The sequence below is a fragment of the Anoplophora glabripennis genome, unplaced genomic scaffold, assembly GCF_000390285.2.
Source record: "Anoplophora glabripennis isolate ALB-LARVAE unplaced genomic scaffold, Agla_2.0 scaffold27, whole genome shotgun sequence".
NCBI classification, from domain to species: domain Eukaryota; kingdom Metazoa; phylum Arthropoda; class Insecta; order Coleoptera; family Cerambycidae; genus Anoplophora; species Anoplophora glabripennis.
The window spans coordinates 763,789-777,938 of NW_019416292.1; the positions used below are offsets into that span (position 1 = coordinate 763,789).

General features: G+C 32.8%; 2 protein-coding genes across 2 annotated transcripts; one reads left to right on the forward strand and one right to left on the reverse strand.

Annotated features, from left to right (window-relative positions):
* The first annotated feature begins 1,743 nt into the window (after positions 1 to 1,743).
* LOC108909789 (cuticle protein LPCP-23-like) lies at positions 1,744 to 2,480 on the forward strand. The gene is made up of 2 exons (XM_018714218.1): positions 1,744 to 1,767; positions 2,055 to 2,480. The coding sequence occupies exons 1-2, from the start codon at positions 1,744 to 1,746 to the stop codon at positions 2,478 to 2,480; spliced, it is 450 nt and encodes a 149-aa protein (XP_018569734.1).
* A 3,395-nt stretch (positions 2,481 to 5,875) lies between these two features.
* Positions 5,876 to 11,031, reverse strand: LOC108909799 (endochitinase A-like). Its single transcript, XM_023453939.1, has 5 exons — positions 11,020 to 11,031; positions 9,967 to 10,694; positions 7,892 to 7,901; positions 6,857 to 6,982; positions 5,876 to 6,537 (listed from the first exon to the last, which is right to left on the reverse strand). The coding sequence occupies exons 1-5, from the start codon at positions 11,029 to 11,031 to the stop codon at positions 5,890 to 5,892; spliced, it is 1,524 nt and encodes a 507-aa protein (XP_023309707.1). The 3' UTR covers positions 5,876 to 5,889.
* Between the last annotated feature and the right edge of the window lie 3,119 nt (positions 11,032 to 14,150).

Consider the following 14,150-nt stretch of genomic DNA (forward strand, 5'->3'; position numbering starts at 1 on the left):
TTTTTTACTGTAAATTTATGAGAATATATTATCATTCCTATGTAAAATTGTCTGCTGTTAAAAATACCATTTCCCTGATTTTAAGTCGTTATATTTTTTTTAGATTACCAACAAAGTACACCAATTTTTTAAAATATCGAAATATATCACTAAGAAATACTATTAGCAATTCCAATTGTTAGGATGTTTTAAGTTTTAGAGAAAATTACTTCATAATGTTAGAATTATGTATGTTTTCCAAAATTCTGTAGGAAGTACCAAGACAACGTTATTTTTTTTAATTTTATCTTTTCTTATCGAAGAAGTCGCGACCTAGAATCAATGGATTTTAATCGAAAATTATTATATATAGAATTTGTTCGATAATTTAACTGGTCACTGTATTCGCCTTAATAATTGATATGCCGACANATTTTCACATTGGGATGCTATATATATATATATAATTACGATAAGTCTCCAAATAGATATGAAATGAGGTATCTAAATAGATTAAAACCATATTCACTACAGGGGTCCAACATAACGATATTTCTTAGAGATAGTTTGCGGCATATCAAAAAAATTGTATAGGTATTACTTGTGCCCAGTTTTAATTTTTGGATTTTAATTGTACACTATACATAAAATTTTGACCAAGTGAGATTTTTACGAATTTAAGAGCAAACAGGAAATTTTGTAACGACATTTTCTCTTTTCTCATATCACTTGGATTGTAATGAAGGACACGTACATTCGACAAATATTTCTTCATTTCACAGTATTTTGACATCTTACGTAAAGGATTTAACAAATTTATTTGAATCACGTTTGTTGTTGTCATGTAAAAGGAAGAACCAATAAATAAAATAGCAGTAACTGGGAGTTATAAAAATATTTTTAAAACAAATAAGATTTTAACTTCGCCATCTTTATTAATTTATTAACTTTGTACATATTTTGTAATAAAATTCACTTTATTAAATAGGGACTGTTAATAGAAATTCTGCATTTCATATACCTTGAAATACGATTGAATATAATTGATCTAAGATATTGCAACTATTTAACACTTCAAGAAAAAATATGTAACAGACACATATTTTTTCTAGCTTGATGAATACTTAATATACTTAATTTAAAAGTCGTTTAAGGTTACTTATGCACTATTGCTCAAAATGTGCTATTTTTATCGTAATACATGACAAACGCCAAGAGATCTGCTTCTGGCCATCATAAAAATTTTGCAATTATACGACTCTTATACTGACAAAACGCACTCGACAATTTCGTCAGTTCATTTACTTAACCTCTTCTTAGGAAAGAATGCCTAATATGTACTCGTATGTACCTAGTCCATTTGTCACAGCAATTAAACATTAGTTATGCACGTTGATACAAATTCGATGCTTTTTCCTTGATTCCCAAAACGATGTACTACCATGACCTCAACCCTCTGCAGCGAAAGCGCCCGCCACTGTTTAGGACTCCACTGTTGGCTATAAAAATCGAGCAAAGCTCGAAGTCTGTATCAGTCTTCACTAAGAAACCATAATTTTATATTACTGTTTAGATGAAGTGAGGTGCAGATCTAGAATTTATAAAAAGGATATGTTGATACTTCTCTAAAAAAAACGTAATTTTTGTGGAAAATGTAAACTTTGAGGGTATATTTTTGTAGTTGTTTTATTAAATGCAACGAATTGAAGCACCAAATTGACTTTCTAACGAACGAATTGGATTTGCATTTAAATGCATTAAAATATGTTTGCAACAATTAAACTTCAAGTAAACAGAGTTTTCGTAAAATAACATTTATTTAGCTAGACATTTGTACCACTCACTATATCAATTCATTCATTTTGAGTCTTGAAAAAATCTTTTTTGTTCTTAATATGTAGACCAATGATTGAAAGGTTGACCAAGTGTGATTCTAAGAATAATTGTCTAAATAAATAAGACAAAAATGTCTATAAACACCCTAACAATGTTATTACACAATTAATGTTATCCTCTCCTACCTAATTTAAGATTATAATAATTGTACATTATTTTTAAATTTTCTTATCTTTCAGTTCGTCATCCTCGCCACCGCCTTGGCTTGGGCTAATGCTGGAATCCTGAGCAGCCCCGCCATTGCATCTTACTCAGCACCCATCGCTGCTGCCCCCCTGGTTTCCTCATATTCCGCCCCTCTGGTTTCCTCATACTCCGCCCCGCTGGTTACCAAATCCATTGCTCCAGTGGTATCCGCTCCAGTCGTGTCTTCTTACACAGCCCCATTGATCTCATCTCCAGTGGTCTCTTCATACGGTGCCCCTGTGGTGTCCTCCTACTCCGCGCCGCTCGTAGCCAAACCTTTTGCCACTCCAGTAGTGTCTTCTTACTCTGCGCCTCTTGTGACCAAATCCTTTGCTCCATCGGTCGTCTCCGGCTATGCTGCTGCCGCCCCAGTCATCTCCTCATACTCTGCACCCGTCATCTCTAAGTCCATCTGGTAAATGTCGTCATGACGTTCATTGTGTATTTATTTAGTATAAAATAAAGATGTTTACATTAATTATTGGTTTTTATATTTTATTTTCAAATTCGAAAGATACGAATAATTTTGATTCTGAACAACTTTTCCTAACGAATGTTTTACGAAAAAGTCAATTTACCTTCATTAAAAAAGCTTACTCAAGTTTTCAGAAATAGAAAGAAACGTTACACAATAATTTATTAACAAAACATAAGGATTTTCGAAAATAAGTATAAAATTTCCATTAATAAATTGTTTATCCGGTGGTTGACGATATGGAGACACCCTGTAGAGAACACTTTTTAGAAACGTCTAGAGAACAACATTGTATATTTTATCTCAAAATTTTATTTTATTCCTATAAACGCGATCAGATTTTTTTAACAAGAATGACATTTTTTAAATGAAAAAAGTTTTCTCTTATTTCAAGTCCACACGTAGACGCACAATATGTACTTCTTTTTCTATTCATACTCATAGTATATGTACAGGGTTATTCATATAACATTTTACCCCCCGTAACTTTTTTATTTTTTAAGTTAGACAAGAATAGTTGAGATAAATGTTGTAGGGAATATTTCTGTGAGTTTAATGAGTTTATGAATATAGAAATTGTACAGGGCGTTCCAAAGATACGCATCAAACTTATGTTTTTTTAAAGGAACACCCTGTATATTATTCGATTTTCGTAATGTGTGCTTAAGCAAGAAAATCGAATAATATACAGGGTGTTCCATTTAAAAAAAAAAAACATAAGTTTGGTGCGTTTCTTTGGAACGGCCTGTATAATTTCTATTTTCATAAACTCATTAAACTCAGAAATATTCCCTACAACTTTTATTTTAACTATTTTTGTCTAAGTCAAAAAATAAAAAAGTTAAGGAGGGTAAAATGTTATATGAATAACCCTGTACAAATCCTTTTGCTTTTGGCATTGGTTTTACTTAAATACAATTTAATGCAAGGTTGAGATTTGCGCATTTAACCCAAATTTGCTATCAAAAAACATATTTATCACTTATTTTAAATTTAAATTTATTTAAAAAACATCACTTAGACATTGAAAAAGGGCTGCAGAAATACTTCAATTTTTTTTAGTATGTGAACATTAAAGAAAAATACACTATAACTTTATTCCAACAACTTTTTGAAAACATGACATTAATAATTATATATTTCAGCAGTAAAAGTGTTGCAAAGTTCACAAATTAATCAAGTAGGTGCAATATATTTTATGTATTTATGATTGCGCCAATTTGAGGACTACATTCCTATATAGAGATAATTACCGTAATATATAATCGGAAACACCGTCAATAATTCAGTAAAAAGTTATAGATATGTCTAATTAAGAATTTTTAAAGTTTAAATGACCTACTTGCGATTTTAATGGGAATCCGTCGTTTTTATCAGTAGTTTTACATCGTGGATTAACATAACAACCTCAGCCTAGGTTTTGACCTTACCTTAGGATATTCGAAACAATTTATTTACCATGATAATAGTTTATTGTATAAGTCCAAACAGAATTTGTCTAGTTACGTGGTATAAAAATATTCGTCGATTACATTTTTTATTTTCACAGCTTATGTATATCACTATTACGTTTCAATTCTTCTTCTCTTCAATTCACTCGATTGTGATTCACTTTCTTCTTCTGCCATGGTTTCGTTTCCTATATTTTCCACGCAATCAACTTCATTTTCCACATAATTTGTTTCATTAATGAGTGATTCAAACGCGTCAAAAGAATCGTGGTCTAATTGGATGTTTGGAGTTTCAAAATTTTCACATTGGGATGCATCACAATGTAAACAAACACTTGTACATTACAAAAAATGTGAAATTAAAAAATGCAATCGACGAATATTTTTATAGGTACCATGTAATTTCTGCACGATAATTAAATAAATATTTTGTAGTACTTTTATAATAAAAATGTATAATTACCATAAAACTTACTTACTTTATTTCATAAACAATTATTAAATAATTATTGAAATGTTAACAATCCAGAAGGTCGTAGAACGTTTTTTTTTTTGTTAAATTCGCGTAAAAATGCCAGCAATCGATTTTTGTAACAGACATTATCGATAAATGAAAGTCGAAAAAGATATTTAAAAAAACACGACCAAAAAATGTTTACTTTTTTCAGTCATTTTTGGACACTTGAAATGAATAAAATCATTATCACTCACTCTTTTTTACCATGAAAGCACAACTACTAAGGAAAAAATTGAGCCCTGATTCGTTTCTCTACGACTATTCTTCGAGCAAGAAGGGCTGATTTTCCAGATGACCTTCGATATAACTCGAAAAATTTTAATATTTTGTAATTTAAGAACAAGGCACTTTTTTGCTTGCAGAGAGATACATTTACAGCAAGTAACAAGTTTCATAACCTTAATTTGCAAGAGATACAGCAAAAACAAAAAAAAACGATTACTTTTTACGGTCATTTCGATATATCTCGAAAAGCAATATTTAATATACGAATTGATAGGTTTTTTTTAATAGCTACAACTTTATCATTTAACTTTTTTCAATTGGAGTTTTTTATTATTTGCGAAAAACCGTTTTTTAACTTTTATTCGCCGTTTATGCACCACAGGAAAAAACACTATCTTAGAAATTTTTTTCCTATATCACCATATTTTTTGTTTCCAGCTGCTATTTTTTGTAAGCTCTTCTACCTACTGATTGAACTACATAGCATTTTGATTGATGCCTTTACCTCAAAATTCATTTTGGACTTAGTGATTTTATATACGTACCTTTTTAGAAAGTTTATCTATTTTGTATGTGTGATAAGCTTATTACAAATAATGTAATACAAGTTTTGTCAATTATCTTCTTTTATAATAACATAATTTAATTAAAATCTAAACGCCAAAATATTTGTCAAATTAATCAAATGTCAAATCGCCATTTAGCTGCCAATTGGCCAAGATTTTATTAAGATATAATAAATGTCAAAGTAACTGTATATTATACAAAGAAAAAGACCTAGATGGCCAAATAGTACGAAAACCAAAACAATCAACATATTATAATACATCAAGTATCGCAAGCTTTCGTGGTAGTTAATAGTTGAAAAATTTCCAAGCAGGTGCAGACTGAGAATTTCAAAGTCTTTTTCTGGAGAAAAAAGCGATCTCTTGTAAAGAGAGTGGTTTGTCTCCCGAAACGCCAAAAGTTGCGAAGAACCCGACGTGGCAATCGGTTCGACCGGAAATTGTTCAATAATTTGTTAGTAAAAGATTATATTTTTTAAATTTTAGGTTTTGGCGTTTTGGTCAGTAGAGAAAAACTAGTTTTTACAGTTTAAAAGTTTTATTTATTGAAATAAATAAATTAAACAATTATATACAGGACAAAGAAGCCAACATTTACCAAACTGGGGCTACAGACTTGGCAATAACAGGTGCAGCATAAGAGGAAACAAGTGGAGCTGGGTGGCTGCTGTAGGCATTCACGATGGACTTGGAGTACAAGTTGGAGGAATATCCTGCAACGACTGGTGCGTGAGCGGCGTAAGTAGACACTACTGGAGCAGCCAAAGACTTAGCTACCACTGGGGCGGAGTATGATGACACAATAGGAGACGAGTACGAAGACACTAAAGGAGCAGAGTAGCTAGAAATCAAGGGGGAAGCTACTGGTGCGATTGACTTGGTTACCACTGGAGAGGAGTAGCTGGAGATCACTGGGGCAGCTCCGTATGAGGAGATAGCGGGGGCTCCGTATGAGGAGATAGGGGGGGCTCCGTATGAGGAGATCGCGGGGGCTCCGTATGAGGAGATCAAGGGGGAGCCGTATGAGATCACGGGGGAGCCGTGGCTGGTGTAGGTGTTCACAATGGACTTGGAGAGGACTGGTGCAGAGTAGCCAGAGACCAGTGGTGAAGAGTAGGCTGATACAACTGGAGCTGCAGCTGCGTAGCTGCTGACCACTGGACCGGCAGAATATGATGCTACGGCAGGGGCACCCAGGAGGCCAGCGTTGGCGTAAGCCAAGGCAGCGGTGAGGACAATGATCTAAAAGAAAAGAGATAGTTAAAAAAAGAGCAATTAGTAATTTTCATATTGAAGAAGGCAGAAAGGCAATTTTTACTAAAGCTACGAATTTAAATATTACAAATGTAAATTTTTCTGTACAACTGCTCTTAAAAATTGTTCCTGTTCTGTAAATATTATACCTACAATAATTTAATTTTTTTATTAAAAATGTAAATGTAAAAAAATTGCACAATCATGAGATAATTGTTAACACGATTAACAAGTTATGACAACATCCTGAACAGGGTAGTTTTTCATGTTAAAATATTTATTGGCTATATTAATAAAAATATCTTACTTTGGAGAACATGGTTGTGCTGGCTTCTTTGGGTTTCAAGAAACTGATGGTGTTGTGTGATTTTGGTGGATTTTTATAGTGGTGTGCTGCTACCAGAAGTCCACTTTCCCTCTCCTGCTCGAAGGTCTAGGTTGCGGCATCTACTGTAAATCCTTTTTAAACCAGTTAGTGTAAAAGATAGAGCAGCCGCCACGGTTTGATTTAGTCGGTATAATTCTTTACAAATTTGGACACGACATGCCTATTCAAAGTCCGAGAACTTGTAAATTATCTAGAATATTTGAAATACACGTTAATATCATTAAGGTAATATCTCTAAACCGCTTATTATATCACAAGAATTACCATATTATGCAGTAAATAATAGTTGTTTAACAGATTTTAATAACAATATAATATCATTGATTACAGTTTTGGATGGAAATCGGAAACTATTAGAGATAGATAAGAGCTATTGGAGATATTTTCGAGCCTTTATTTTCCTAGCCTATTTTCAAGACAATCAGCTGTCAAATCAGAAATTTAATACCTTCATTTATTTTAAAGTTACAGGGCGATAATAATTTTTTGCATTTCTAATAATCTTTGCTTCTAAATGAGTTAGAATTAAGATAAATCCTAGAATATGATCATATTAGTTTTTTAAATACCTTATATTTAGGAGGTCTTAATACAAATTTATACATTTTAAAATGGGAGTTAGAAAAGCACATATTTTGTTGCATCTCAATAATTACATTATATTTTTTTCTGCAGATATAGTATAAAGTCCGACGAATTCTTTTTTATTATCTTAACACAATTTCGTAATTATGTTTCCAAACTTACGCTCATATATTAAGAATTTACTAAACAAAACTTGTTATTCTTGAGACTTAAAGAAGGAAAGGTGATACTATAAAATCGATCAAGACTGACAACACTTGAATATAACAAGCAGTAAAGATGAAACTGTAAATAGCTTTAACATGACTGAAATTTCAATACCTGCTACGTGAAAGCGAAAGCTACTTTAAGTTACAACGTAAATCTTACCTCTTTATTGCTATAAATAGTTGCAGTAGGGTATTATTAATTGTAGGTCTCTAAGAACATTTTATTTAACGTTGCATCCCCCCAAAAAAAAGTATTAAATGAATATAATTCTTCAGAAAATAGATTAGTCATTCCGATAAATTATGTTACTGTATGCTATGCTATTAATATTTATCTAGTCCTTATTTATAATGCCTCAAGCGCTGTGTCTAAGTTGGAGTTGTACCAATGATTTTATACAAAAAAAAACAGAAAAGAAACATTTATGTATAAAATATATTTATTTAGAAACATTAGTAAAATGCAAAAATGTTTTTGTGTTAGTTTTTTACTTATATCTTGGAACTTATGCATTGCATTTTGGAAGAATATTTAAGAGGAAAAAAGTTTTAGAATTGAATTTTGCATAGTATGCTATAAGTTAAAAATGTTTAAATTTATTACCGATGTTGCAAAATAGCAATAATTGATGAAAAAAAGGCAAAATAATCAAGTTTTTTTGATAATCTTTTTTAAATATTTTAATTGCTCCGAGGGCATTCTAATTTCGGTAAAAAAAACTTTAGAGTATAATAAAACAACACACTAAATTGCATTAAAATCGGTTCTGTAGTTTTCGCAAAATAATTTTTTAAAGAAAATTTTTCGAATTTTCAAAATTTTGCACAGCTTCAAATAAAGTATCTAGATACTTAAAAAATTTTTTACATACTAGAAAAGACCGCTCAACGTTTCAAATGGTTTTTGAAAAATTGAAATCGGTTGATTAGTGCGGCCACAGTAAATTTTTAAAGTTAACACTCTTTTTTTATTTTTAAATAATTAGATTACATTTATCAATTTGTAATTTAGTTTTTTTCAAAAATTATAATTTTGAAGTACTATTTAACCGATTTTAATTAAATATGATGTGTTGTTTTATTATACTCTAAAGTTTTTTTTACCAAAATTATAATGCCCTCGGAGCAATTAAAATATTTTTTAAAAATTATCCAAAAAACTTGATTATTTTCCCTTTTTTTTATCAATTATTGCTATTTTGCAACATCGGTAATAAATTTAAACATTTTTAACTGACAGTATATTGTGCAAAATTCAATTCTAAAACTTTTTTCCTCTTCAATATTCTTTCAAAATGCATAGGTTCCAAGATATAAGTAAAAAACTCATATAAAATAGGTATTTTTTTAAATTTTTTAAACATTTTTGCAATTTTGAAAATGTTCCGGACCTCGCCCAGATCTAGGAATCTACACTTTTATTATGTGAGTTGTACTGAAGATAATCCAGAAAAAATTTACTTGCCCCCTCCCACATCCAGCTCAAAACAGATCCGCCCTGGTTTATTAGTAGAAAAGCCGGATATTATTGGCAGAGCACCCCTCGACGACCCTTGCGGGACGCCTAATATTTCACTCCGGTTTTGAATTTTTGTGTAAGAACGGTAGGAATACCACGAAATTCGAGCTTGTTCAGTTTACATATCATGTGTATGATACAATTTGGTATTGTAGACTTTGATCAGTTATCCTGCAAATATTTGACATTTGTTTCATCAATGTTTGGTGAATGACCGCAGCATCTTGACATACGAATAGAAGTGCAAGTTCAACTGTATGACCCACATTTGTGCTGCCAATTCAATAATGGCATACAAAACTGATCATAAAGTCAGTTTAAGCTTTTTTTAAATTTTTAAGTAGTATTTAACTTTACTATCAATAACCCTAGAATCTAATAATTTCAAAAATATTATTTGTTATCATTAACTTCGTAAAAGATTATTGTTTTAATAAAGGCAAGGCGAAAACTTTCTTTTAAATGCAATAACACACATGTTTGTATCCAGTTTTGAGAATCACAGATTTATTTTTATATTCGTGAAGTCCATACTAAAGTGATCAAAGATTTTTCTGTACTTCCCAAGACTGTGATCTGCTGTTAAGAGTTCAGCTCTGATTCAACATTGGGAGTGTATTGTCAAAAGAAAAAAATCATGTTTCATGAACTTATAGTTTATTGTCAACCAATAAATAATATCAGACTATATACAAGGCAGTCATTTCTGCCTTTACCAGGCGTAGGAAGCTCCAAGTCCGGTGAAGGAAGCATGAGACACAACGGCAGCTGGGGAATAAGCGACAGCGGTCTTGGATACTACAGGGGCGGCAGAGTAGGCAGACACAACTGGGGCAGCATGAGCAGCATAGGTTGAGACCACTGGAGAGTGGGCTGCGTAGGTTGAGACCACTGGAGAGTGGGCTGCGTAGGTTGAGACCACTGGAGAGTGGGCTGCGTAGGTTGAGACCACTGGAGAGTGAGCAGCATAGGTTGATACAACTGGGCCATGAGCAGCGTAAGTTGACACCACTGGAGCGTGAGCCACAGCTGGGGCAGCGTATTGGGTAAATACTGGGGCAACAGCCTTAGTTACCACAGGGGCAGCATGGGCTACAGCAAGAGGGGCAGCGTACCTAAGACCATCGTTGGTGATACGGGTGTCGAATTTCCTCACGCTGGAAAAGGCACTGTCCACGGCTTTGGAGTAGTGAGATACAGACTGGGCGCCTCCTAGTGAGCGTTCTACGCTTTGGTGGGAAGCGCCGATAGCTGGGGCGTGAACTGCGACTGGAGCAGCTGCGTAAGTGGAGACTACAGGGGCGGCATGGGCCAAAGCGACTGGGGCTGAAGCTTGTTGGAAGTACGAGGTGCTCACGGCTGGAGCTGCAGAATACGTTGCGACAGCTGGGGCGCCGATGATGCCAGCGTTGGCGTAGGCGAGAACAGCTGCGAGTACGACGAACTGAAAAAAAAAGAGTATTTTAACTAATTGTAAAACTAAAGACAATGCCGTATGACATTATTTATCTCTGAAATTAACTAAATAAGTAAAATTCAAAATCCAAGAGTTAATAAGAAAGTACTTATATTAAAAAATATATGAAGTTACAAATGATGGCATACAAATTATTTTTCAATTATTAGAACTATTTGTATAAACTATTCTGCAATATAAATTGACAATATTTTAGATACTTTGCAGTTTCCAGTAATGTTAATTAAGGCTATGTAGCCATATTTCTTTAACAAGAAAAAATGATTGAGTAATTTTAATGTGCAGTACTTACTTTGAAAGCCATTGTAGTATGTTGATCTTTAGTTTGTGAGAAACTGATGCATTGCCGTACAATTGGGCGAATTTTATAGTTGCCAAATTGCGTAAAGGAGCCTCAGGTGTGATCCACTTTCATTGTCAATGAAGGTCTCGGTTAGGGCGGCTCCGGCTCCTCCACGTCTCTTGTGCTCGTTTCAGACACGGGCCCACATATTTTTCATAATCGACACGTTATGGTATAATCACAGCCCATGCTAATAGACCTGATTATAAAACACTTCGGTATGAATGGCATAATCGTATTTGATTAGGACTTGATGGATTGCTACACCATCAGATTATTTTTATTTCAGCAAAATAGTCTGTACCTGTGCGAAGATAATCGATTGGGATCCCCATAAATTCGTACACTTCGAAAAGAAATGTGGAATATCTTTAGCTGTTTCGTGCCGACAATTTATTCGACAATACATGAATTTATTGATGAACTTTTTCGTGGGTTTATTCACAAGAAAGTTTTGTTTGTAGTGAAAAAATGTATGTATTCCTTTGAACCCTAGGTAGGTATATATTTTTAGGAATAACCAATACAAAGGTAAATACTTTTTGTGTTATCTAAAATCTAAAGTAGCTAAAAAGCCAGCCATACAGGGACGGATGATTTATATAACAACAGTATATATTTACTTAAAACAATTGAACATCAAAGCATAACACAGCCCCACAAAAAAAAAATGAAATTATTTTCTCCGATATCTGAGGAGGTGCACTTTATGTTTTTGGGGTTGCTGAATCCGAATCCGGGGTCCGTTTAACCCCATCACGTCAGGGTCAAGGGCATCTGAAGGTCAAATTGCGGAATGACTATTAAAAAATCTGGAAAAAATTATATATATATGTTTTCGGAGTCGCTAAATCTGAATCTGAGGTTCTCTTGACCTTGAAGTGTCAGAATCAAGGTCAAATAAAGGTCAAATCCCTAAAATTTGATGATATGATATTTTTGACCCCGGATTCCGAAACAGCAGAAAATTTTACATCCGAATACGTATTTACCACAAACATAACAGAAATGATATGGGGTTTTTGGATTGTCATGCTCATGTCTATGGGTTCTACTACTTGTAGCTTTATACTCTGGTGAGACCTCAACAGAGCCGCGGTCACATCGTAGGACAAAAACTCAAGAGGGCAAAAAAAACATTGGCGTACCACTTTTCTCTTTAAAAATATTAAAGTCAGGGCTCGTACGCACGCCAATGTTCGAGCTAAAAATTATGTTTGTATCTATTGAAAAACTATCACTAAAATATCTCAAGCTGTTTCGAAAATATCAATTAATTTCCTTCTTTTTAATTTCTGTTTCTTCTTCTTCGTTTAAATTTTATCACCCTGTATTTTCGCAACGGAACATTTTTGGACCAGCGTTTATAAAGCAAACTATCATTAACTTTCCATGTAGCATATCATTAAGGAACACCCTGTATACATTAGCTACAAAACCCTTTGTATTCTACAACGTAACAAATGTTCAGTTCTCCCTAATTTTTCATTTTTTCCGGAAATTTTCTAGAACCCAAGATGAGCCGCTTGGTATATTGGGTCCCTCACGATCGCAAGTTAACGAACCTGGCCAGTCCGACTAAGCTCTATCCATTAAGGATTTAAATTTAAAATAATCCGACTGCTCCAGTTATGACATAAACTTATTAAGAAAACACCCTGTATATTACGAAATATTTATTGTAGGTATTTCCAAAAACAAAGACAGATTACAACAGTTGTTTTGCCCCCTTGGATAACAAGTTTGCGATTGGCCTAGATTTATGAACAACACAGGCTATTCAGGTTGTCACTTTGGCAATGCAGACAAGATTATCCAGTTCTTAATCAGATATTTTTAACCTATTTTGTACAGGTTCCGTCGATTACCTCAATGTCACTGTCTGATCGTGAGACAATAAGTACCTATAATATACGAGGTATTTTATTTATCTTTATCTCGCAAAAATATACTCGTTTTAAAAAATAATCTACTTAATGATTTAAAGCCAAACAGAAATTAGAGCAACTGACTTCTCTAGAAGGAAACATTATCTTAACCAAAATATTTATTTAATGTTTACTTATCTGAACACAAACATACCTCTAGACTCTACATAGGTATTTTTTTAAGTATAGTCTTTGTTTATGAAGTTGTTAATACAATACTTTTAATTTACCGCCTAGTACACAACTTATAACAAAAGATAAACATTTTATTTATACAAGAGGGGACAAATTAGTGTAAGAAATATAGGGTGTTTCTTTATGTTGTTCTATAAGTGTTTTGTTTATGGAAATATTTGATTTTTGCGATAAGGATTTTTTCAGTTTTTTACAAAGAATCCTGCGTAAAATTACCTTTAAACGATGATGCATTATATTTACATAAGAAATTAATTCAAGAAAAAAATGTCTGTGTAAATATCAAGTATACCATTTAGGACAAACTTTGCCACTAGATTTTACGAAGAAAATTATTGGAGAAAAGTCATATACAATGTTGCTTATAAATGCTTCGAGATACAGGGTATTGAAGTTGAAAAAAAATAATTTTCATTAATATTTTTCGACTACTCCGAGCTAATTTCGTGAAATTTCATATCCGAGGTTTTTTGGGATGAGAAATTCGAATTTATAGACGATTTCGTTATATCTTCTAGAGGGCGCCACAAGCAACCATTAGGACGCATTTAAACTGCCAAAATTTTTTTGTGCCACGGTCTATTTCGCTTTGGGCTGGAAAAATATTTTCCCCCAACTTTTCGGCTTAAAAAATGTCTACTAATATTTCTAAAGCCAACAGTTTTCAACAAAGAGGCATCTATTTTTGTAAATGTATAAAAAAAATTGTTTAAAAGTACATTGTTTAGATTGTGTTAGATCCATTAGACTGTTTTTAGACAGTATTTTTTACTCCGTCAATTCTGTTTGTAGTAAAATTGTTAAATAAACAAAATTTAAACTTGTAATTGCACTGTTTTCTTCAAAGGCACCCATATTTCTTTATAATAAACGATTGCTCCTAATTTCGTTTATCATTGTTGAAAATTACTTTTAAACGAATTTTTTATGCATTTACAAATTTAAATGCGTCCTATT

What these genes read in the sequence shown, in the direction of transcription:
- LOC108909799 (XM_023453939.1), bottom strand. An exon ending in GCACAACCATGTTCTCCAAA is followed by an intron (nt 6,538 to 6,856) that starts GTAAGATATTTT and finishes CTTTTCTTTTAG; the next exon opens with ATCATTGTCCTCACCGCTGC.
- LOC108909789 (XM_018714218.1), top strand. Translation starts at nt 1,744, where the DNA reads ATGTTTGCAACAATTAAACTTCAA. An exon ending in TTGCAACAATTAAACTTCAA is followed by an intron (nt 1,768 to 2,054) that starts GTAAACAGAGTT and finishes CTTATCTTTCAG; the next exon opens with TTCGTCATCCTCGCCACCGC.